Source organism: Cynoglossus semilaevis, chromosome 5 (assembly GCF_000523025.1).
Source record: "Cynoglossus semilaevis isolate Cse_v1.0 chromosome 5, Cse_v1.0, whole genome shotgun sequence".
Classification (NCBI taxonomy): domain Eukaryota; kingdom Metazoa; phylum Chordata; class Actinopteri; order Pleuronectiformes; family Cynoglossidae; genus Cynoglossus; species Cynoglossus semilaevis.
Genome location: NC_024311.1, coordinates 14,459,430 through 14,468,265, shown reverse-complemented (window position 1 = coordinate 14,468,265; position 8,836 = coordinate 14,459,430). Strand labels below are relative to the sequence as shown.

At 40.3% G+C, this 8,836-nt stretch overlaps 2 protein-coding genes across 6 annotated transcripts in view; one reads left to right on the top strand and one right to left on the bottom strand.

The window, feature by feature from the left end:
- Positions 1-1,319, top strand: part of shcbp1 (SHC SH2-domain binding protein 1) — a 5,109-nt gene extending 3,790 nt beyond the window's left edge. The window contains exon 13 of the mRNA XM_008310682.3: positions 79-1,319. Coding sequence (XP_008308904.1) covers positions 79-419 — 341 coding nt within the window. The 3' untranslated portion in view covers positions 420-1,319. The remainder of the gene's footprint in view (positions 1-78) is intronic.
- A 272-nt stretch (positions 1,320-1,591) lies between these two features.
- Positions 1,592-7,088, bottom strand: spg21 (SPG21 abhydrolase domain containing, maspardin). 5 transcript variants are annotated; one of them, XM_025055780.1, is made up of 10 exons: positions 6,932-7,062; positions 6,684-6,755; positions 5,997-6,059; positions 4,052-4,213; positions 3,883-3,963; positions 3,375-3,520; positions 3,189-3,297; positions 2,713-2,820; positions 2,461-2,601; positions 1,592-2,176 (listed from the first exon to the last, which is right to left on the bottom strand). In XM_025055780.1, the coding sequence occupies exons 3-10, from the start codon at positions 6,057-6,059 to the stop codon at positions 2,060-2,062; spliced, it is 927 nt and encodes a 308-aa protein (XP_024911548.1). In that variant the 5' UTR covers positions 6,684-6,755; positions 6,932-7,062; the 3' UTR covers positions 1,592-2,059. The 5 variants fall into 5 exon arrangements, with proteins under 5 accessions (XP_024911548.1, XP_024911547.1, XP_008308906.1 ...); XM_025055779.1 differs by having other exon boundaries at positions 6,831-7,048; XM_008310684.3 differs by lacking the exon at positions 6,684-6,755 and having other exon boundaries at positions 6,932-7,088.
- Positions 7,089-8,836: the final 1,748 nt, after the last annotated feature.

Genomic DNA, 8,836 nt, shown 5'->3' with positions numbered 1-8,836 from the left:
ATCTTACAGCCATGTGGTCATTGGTTGATGTTGATGACTTTGGTGTCAAACTTTTCTGTTGGTCTTTTCTTTCCCCAGAACAACCAGGTAAAGAGTTTCATGTCAGAGCTGCTGAAACTGAGGAGCAGGGAGGAACTTCCATCCCAGGCTCCGCACCTTCGTTGTTGTCATCGTCCTCCGGCTCCAGCTCTGCAGCCGCTCAGCCCAAATCCTCAGAGAACATCAGCAGCAGCAGCACAGAGGGAGACGTGGCCTCCAGCTCAGGCAGGAAGTGGCAGATAAGTCGCCAGCTGAGCAGAAACAAAGAGACTTGCAGCCGAGCCGTGGAGGATCTGACGCAGCACGAGATCTTCCTCTCCTTCAAAGGAAACCAGTTCAAGCGGAACGGCATGGGCGACTTTGGCACCTTTTACTACTGAAGACTATATTTTTTTAAAACATCATCAGTTGCTCCGAGGAATCACTCTTCGCTGACGACATCATATTTTAGCTGATTTCATATTAAGTGAAATAAATTGTGTTGAATTATGTGCAGAATAAGGATGGCTGTAATATTAATTAGTGTGTTTATAACAGCAGTGGCTTCAGATTTTAGATTATTTATTTTCTTTGGGCTCCTGATGCATATTTTAATTTTTTTTTTTCAAACTCTTTTTCAGTTCTTTTAGTTTTTGCTGATATCACTTCTGTTAAATGTGATTCTGAAGGTGGTGGCACCTGAGCACTATAATTGGTTTGTTTGTTCACACGTGATAAGGTTTTTGTACATGGTGTAAAAAGGTTAATTTTACAATTATCGGGATTTTTAGGGTTGATTTTCCAGGGTTTTTTTTTCAAGTCTTATGGTTGGTTCTCTGAGTGTAGCTGCATGACGAGTGTACAATAAGATTTAGACGGTGATGGAGTTCAGGTGAAGTGATAGTTGAGGGGTTTTTGAAGTCACTTGGTGAATGGATGTCTGTTCTTTCACATCTAACGTTGTCTTTAAGAATATGATCACTGCTTTCTCATCGTTACAGAGCCAGTTCTGCCGCACCAAAACCCATAGAGAAATGTGGTGTTTCTAATTTTTGCCGAGTCACCAAATCTCCCGTCAGATAAGTTCCTCACCTTTCAAAGATTTTTTTTTTAATTCACTAAGTGTCATATTTCTGTTCACTTTGGTGGGGGATGAAGTGTATCGGCAATGCGGCTGCTGGTAATTTATGTAGCAACACATTGTAAATAGAGCGACATGAACATATAATTGAACGGACGCCATTTTACGACAAAACTGCCTGTATTTTCATTGTTTTAATTTGACTTCCAAGCTGCTTGTTTTGTTTGTTTTTTTTTTACTTTATTTGCTTCACAAGACTTTATTTGCTTCAAAGTCCGATTAAACATGTTTTAAAACAACCGTCAATAAACTGTTTTATCGATTAAAAAAAATCAATTACTTTATGATCCAGGCGGGTCAACAACATTCCGATGTATAGCTTTCAAACAGGAGCATGTAAAATTGTCGATTATAGTTTCTGTACTGAGCCTGTGAGGTCCACAGCTGACCAGTAGACGGCGTAAATCGCTTTAGAAAAACCCGGGAGATTTCTTAGTTGTAAATGATTTACTATGATCAAAAATGAACAAAAATACAACCAACGGATATGTAACGGTATAATTTTAAAGATTGTAGAGCGCCACAACTCTGGAAATAAAAACTGCACAAAGTGTGAAATTCAGAATTTTACTGGAAAAAGGTGCAAAACAAATGGAAAAACAGTTGGTCTTAATGAGTAACATGAAGAGATTCGGATACATGCATGTCCATCGCAGGTCTGCGTTAACAGGAAACACTGTTAACCACATTAAATATTTTAAACACAGGCAACGAGTGTCAGTCATCAAATAAGGCAGAGCAGCTGAGGGTCATCTATGTTCGCGTGGTTTTTAAAAAATATGATTTATTTTTTTCTGATAAAAATATTATCACTTGATTGACTTCAGTAGAAAATCTTAAGGATGACCCGTGTAATAATGAGAGGGAAATGACCTGGGGGGGGCGGTGGGGGTGACATCACTACTGCTCACAGTGGGGGTTGTGGTCACTGCCCAGGTGGGCCTCCACCTCCTCAGCACTGACCATCTCTGGGCTGATGGCAGCGTATCTGGTTCCGTGGAACTGGCGCAAGTGAATCTGGAGATTGAAAAAGTTACACAGACAAAATTAATGAAGCAACTTTTTTTTTTTTACTATTTCTGGCTAATTTTCAGACTTGTATTTATCTTTGGAATTTTCCATATGATTGTTGACTTTCAGTAATTATTTCAAACCTTTTCTTCCAACGTTAACATGTTCGGACACAGGTTTTAGATGTGTTTGGCTAACCTCATGGCTAACATTGTTGCAGATATAATTCCAGCCTCTGTACAGTGAGTACAGTGATCTGACTACAGTGGACGTTGCTGACGTGACTCCACCTGTATGTAGAGGTTGACCTCAGCACTTCGACACAGGTACGGGAAGTTGCCCCCTGTTTTTAGGTGAGCTCGTCTGGCGTTGGGATACAGTTTGTACATTTCCTCCTTGGCCTCTAGAGACAGCGCGCTCTGGTCAAACACCTGAGCATTCAAATACAAACAACAACATACACTTTATCTCCCACGGTTAGCAGCGAGACACTTGTGGTGGCACAAATAAAAAATAAATCAAGTTGCTCAGTCGTTACCCACATCTATAATAGTGATGGAAACGTCTTTGATTTTGTGAGGCTCCACGTAGGAGTTCTGGCAGTTGAGCGTTAGCCGTGATGCTAATTCACTTTGGCTCAGACTCTCCAGCTGTAACACACCCAAACACGGGTACATGTAAAACTCGAACATTAAATTGGTAACATTCTTCAGGAAACACGGTTAAAATGGTTGACACAAAGGTGGCGCTGGTGTCCCATTTTTGGGCAGCGTCCCTATAGTTAACCAATTATTCAGAAGAAAATAATGTGGTTGTCAGAGAAAATCTTTTAAATTTAGCTTAAAATGTGACAGTCTGTGTATTATTCTGTCTATACTGTGGCTAATTATCCCCAGATTTGTAAAGTGAGTAATTATTATTGACGACCACAGGGTTGTAATTGCCCTGCTGGTCAAATTCTTTGCTCTCTCGTGACTCGTGGCTCCCAGGCTGAAAGAACTTGTTAACATCCACTCACTCTGTCAACCATGAAATCAATCGCATCAGCCATTTGAGGGTCCACGGGTCCTTTAGCAAAATTACCCAGAACGATTTTCTTCAACATGAACGCTGGCATCAACCAGAAGCTGGAGAGAGAGAGAATAAGAACACAAACTGGAACTACACAGGAAGGAGGTGCAGAAAGGAGTCGGCGAACACACACCTGCTGGCCGTCCAGGTCTGATTGAAGATGGAGGTGTCGCTGAATGAGTTACACAGGACTAACGAGTGAACCCGGGGAGACTTATGTGTGTGCTCTGCAAACTTCTGAGCCAAGAATCCTCCCAGGGACGCACCGAATAAATGGACCTGACGACATGAGGAACAGGAATACAATAGCATCATCCAGAGGAGGAGAAGGGAGAACCCAGAACAGTTTTGTGGATGTGGATATTAAAGAAGACGTGGAGACTGACTCGACCTGACACGTCAGGTAGATCTCATCAACCTTTCCATCACTACTGTTAGAGGAGCCTGAGAAGGGAAGTCGGCCATAGGGAAGTAAAGGAAGGGAAATTACGGTAATATAAAGATGGGAATGGTGTGTGTTTACCTTGGCGCCACAGTCTGGAACATTCCTTGTTGGAGTACATTTTCCTCTCAGCATCTATTTTTAATAAACATTTCCTAAACACACGAGTGTGAGTCATTTCAGAGCTGTGCAGTCTTACTTTATCTAGCTGCAGATGATCCAGTAACTTCCTGAAACCATCGCAAAACTCCATGAGATCCCAGTACACGGGGTACTGTAGCTGAAAAGACAGCAAATACCGAAGGTTTGAACACGTACCGTACATTGATCAAACAGTCGAAATGAGACGTTTAAAAACCCAAACTGACTGAGATGACTCTGTAGCCCCAGCCTGTCAGAGCCAACACCTGCTGGAAAAACACTTCTGCAGTTCCACTGACAGGAGGAAGGAAGATGATGGGACACCTGATGCTCTTAGGCCCCGCATCGTAGAGTGACCACACCTTACTGTCGTCGTCGTCGACGATGATCTGGGGAGACAGAAAAGAAATAGAATCTGGTTGATGTCCAAACAGGTGTTTTATTTTAACTGTAAACATTAGCTTTACAAACTTTTAGTGATTTAGTTAATGTTTTTTTTTTGTGATATCTCAATGTATCTTTTGGCAAAAATCCAAAACATGGCTGTTTTTTGGTGTTTTTGCTAACCTTTAGCTAAACTTATTTTGCTGTTATAGCTTATTTTGCTGGGTATTTTTGTCAGTATTCTGATTTACTATCTGACCATCATGACATCATGTGACATATTAACATTTGTACAAACATTTAGCAGTGGAGTGTTATATATATATATATATCACAGGCCTTTTGAAAAACCCAATAACCCCTTTAAAAGCTAAACACAAAGCCTCTGTCTATCTGTACAAAATGTTTTTTTGGAGTATTGTTACGGCCTGCCGATCTGACAAATGATATTTTGTAAAGTTTATGGGGTCACGTGACTCCCCAGAGGACAGAAATAGGGGAGTAAAAGGGCAAGCAGCACATTAAGTGAGTCAGCTTCAGAGAATCACTAATCAGCTGATGTGTGTCGGAGGCCTCCAGGACGGCTCCGTTAACAAAATCAATGAAAGCTGGAATTCAAGAAAAGCCTGGAATCTGTTCAAGAAGTTGGTCAAAGGCTGTAGAGACAGGATTTGTTCTTTTTAGTGTTATATATTTTGCAAACTTTGGCCCGTGGGCCACATACTTCCCGCTTAGCTTCCTAATTCAGCCCGTCAAACACTGTTAACAGGTTGTCTGTTTTAAAGAAAAGCCTGAAGTCAATATTTTCCTGATTCATCAAGATCAAATATGTATGTATGGAACAGTTATGAAAAAAAGGGACAAATTTGATTTTTTTTTTTTAGGTTTATTCTTGTACATTTTATTCATATCATTTCACACAAACATTCTACATGCAACCAGTACTGATCCAGTACTGAACCTGACTATGGCCGTGTGCCAAACCCCTGTTCCACAGAATCTCCAGTTGTGTGGATATTATTATTGTTTTCCACTCGTATATTTTCTCCCTGTCGTTTTTTTTTTTCACTCTGTGTAAACCTGATATTACTGTGTTATTTACTGTGTACTTTGATCAGAGAATTCAAACTGTTTCCAGCTTCAGTTTGAGTATTTTAGTACACACCGTGTGTGGTATTAGACTGTTGGCTCACAATGACCTGTATTCAAACTTTAGGCTTATCTGCAGTGCAAGCTGACAAAACCTGCAGTGTTGGATTAGGCAAGAACTTATCCTGGCCTCATTAGACCTGAACTGGATTTCATAATAAAGATGGCAGACATACTGTAGCAATGATTATTTTTTTTTTTTTTTTTTCTCTTTGTTAACCTCATATTTTTTTTTGTTTTTTTTTGTTTTTTTTTGTTTTTTTTTTTTTTTTCTCTTTGTTAACCTCATATTTTTTTTTGTTTTTTTTTGTTTTTTTTTTTTTTTTTCTCTTTGTTAACCTCATATTTTTTTTTGTTTTTTTTTGTTTTTTTTTTTTTTTCTCTTTGTTAACCTCATATTTTTTTTTGTTTTTTTTTTTTTTTTCTTTTCTCTTTGGTTCATCTCTTTGTTCACTTTGGTTTAACTGTACAGTGTTGTATATTTACAGCCTTGTGCTGGTGAGTCAGTGACAGCTGTCAGATGATGCATGACTGAGTTTGAACTTTATCACATGTCCTGTTTTCGCAGTTTAATTTTCATCATATTTGCTTAATGATAACGTGTAACGTGAGACAATGGACAATGGCTCTGGTACTCACTCGCTTCAGAGGCACCGTACTCCTGAACCAGTTATAGTCCGGGGACACTTTGATCTCCTCCATCTGAGGCACAAGACAAAAAGGACAGTCAGTGAAGAAGAGGACACCGGACAAAAGTCGAAACTTGTGTGACTAAGAAACACGTGTCAAAAGTCACACGCTGTAGCTTTAATAACCAGGACAACAAAGACACACAGGGAGACACTGCAGGACTTGGACAGACACGATGGGTGAAGACACAGACCCCAAGAAAAGTTAACAAACAGAAGTTGGACAGTGACTTAGTCGAGTCAGAGAAAGAGACTTATTGGACAAACACACACGAATTAATATAAAAACAATATTAGACAGAAATGCAGTGGACACAGTTGGACACAAAACACAAGCACAAAAATGCTAACAAAACAGCTGGACAGAGTCAAAAACAGAGACATTTGGACAAAGGTGTAGGAAAATACACCTGTACTGTCTGTCAAAAACCTAGTAGGACAGCGGGACGGAAATGAACAGAACCAGAGACACGGTCAGACACAGAGACGTGTTAAACCAAATCAGACGGTGACCGACTGATGGACAGAAGAAAACAATAGCATAAAGTGCAATGTTTGAAACTGTCAGACACAGTCAAAAAGAAAGTTAAAGTCACGAACACCTGAGCGAGAGAGAGACGGTTGAAGAGATACATACAATACACAGGCTGACAAATAGAGCGGCTCAGATACTGGAGCTCGGAGAGAACAGAAAGCCTCCACAAGCCTCCTGGAGGAAATATTCATAATGAGGAACCAACGTAGTGCAAATTTTACAGTGATGAGCAGTAAAATGATAACCGACCCTCACTAGACCACCGACGAAGTCACATTAACTGGTCCCACAGAGAACCGATTGATTTCAAACATAGTCCGTGTTCAAATAAGATTGAACGGTGATGTTACCGTGCAGGTTGTGGATGTTAGTCACCGTGTCAGGAGGAGTTTATCCATTTCTCGGCACCATTTTCTTCGCTCGCACTGCTGCCAATGTTGCTGCTCCTCGGTCATATGACTTCTGTTTTACACACTTCCGCAAATCATCTAACCCCGCCCACAAAGTGAAACGTCACAGACGTAACCAACGCAGCCCTCGTTACAGACCCTAAAGGACCGTGTCTTCTAAGTTTGATATTATTCTATACACACTTTAATAGAGTTGTATTTTTTTCTACTTTTTTCTATTTTTTATTTTATTATTTCTATTATTTAACCGGTATGCGTCGTCTAATGCTAAGCTACATACCGTAAAATTAATTAATGGTAATGCTTTGGCTTAGTTTAAGCTACCTTTCTTTTTATTTCAAATAGTAGGGTTGCTACCCGTATCGTAAGAAATCGGAATCGTCCTGCATAGTCACAAATATTAAAATTACCTCAACAGGTGTTTCTAAATTATAAACTGGTCTTTACCGTTGTCATCTTCCTCCTCTAACTCTGCACCAAAAATGTTATTTTCCGGTGGAGTCACGACACAGTATGACGTCAGCGTCTGAAAAGTTCACCGCGTGCTTTAAAAGCCACATATGTACGATACGACGTTGTTGCTAAATGACAGAGTTCACCGCGTGCTTTAAAAGCCACAGATGTACGATACGACGTTGTTGCTAAATGGCGGCCCGATCTGGTCCGACAGAACTGCTGGGATTGAAAGCTAAGTGGCTTTTGTATTTTTGTTTTGTTTTTGTTTTTTTATTCCTTACTGTTGAAGTTTCGACTCAGTTATTTAATCTTAATCTAATCTCTTAAATATCTGAGACTTTAAGTGGATGAAAACATTTTTTTTGCTGAGACTTTACTTTAAGTGGATGAAAACATTTTTTTTTTTGAATTGCTGAAACTAATTAAGAAATGGCTGACCCTGGGCAGAATTTGTTTGGAAAATATGTTTACTTATTGAATCATCTTTGGCAGTGTTAGTGTTTAAAGTACAGTTTCAGTGTTTTCTACAGTAAATTCAAAATTCGTCCGTGGGTAAAATATTTACTCCTGAAACTGAAAGACAAGGTCCCTTATTTCCCAGTGTGGCCATGTGGAAATATTTGACATTTTATGAAGCTTGTTAATCTGCTGCTATGAAGTCACGAGTTGTTGGATTTAAATTACTATTCAGCTCTTAGATGTTGTGTTTAATTTTTCCATGTTTAATGGAAACTAATCATAGTTGTCAAACTGAGACCAATTGGTCTTAAATGATCTTTAACGTCGGTATACAGTTGTTGTATAAGTTGTACCCCAAATTCTTAAGTATTTTAAAATAAAAAAGAACAGAATGGGGGGCTGTTTTTATAGTGTATCAATAATGTAAATGCCATCATTTGTACTGTATAGTCAACACTAAGCACCAAAGACCTTTGCAAGTCGCAGCTCTCGCTGGACGTTGTAGTGCCAATGTTCACCTCGTTATGCTCTGGGCGCTGTGGCGCACTAAACGCCCGAAATACTGGAGCAAAGAAAGGTCCGGCAGTGACGTAGGCAATATGGCTCCTCTGCTGGAGAAGACTCCACGATAAATAAAAGAAGACTAAGCACAACTAAAACATGGACAACGTGTATCAAAACCAGGCGCCGCCACAAAGTCTTCAACATCCGGCCTACCCTGGCAGCTTTGTGGAACCTCCGTATCACAACAACGGGCCTCCTTTTCCACCCGGGGCTCCTCAAGCCTCACAGTGGGGTCCGGGGTCGGCTCCGACACAAGCGGCTCCTCACTGGACTCCTCCACTGGGATATTCCGGCCACCATCAATACGGACACAATCACCCACCGCCGAACAACACTGAATGTGTGGGATATGGAGGTCCCCACATA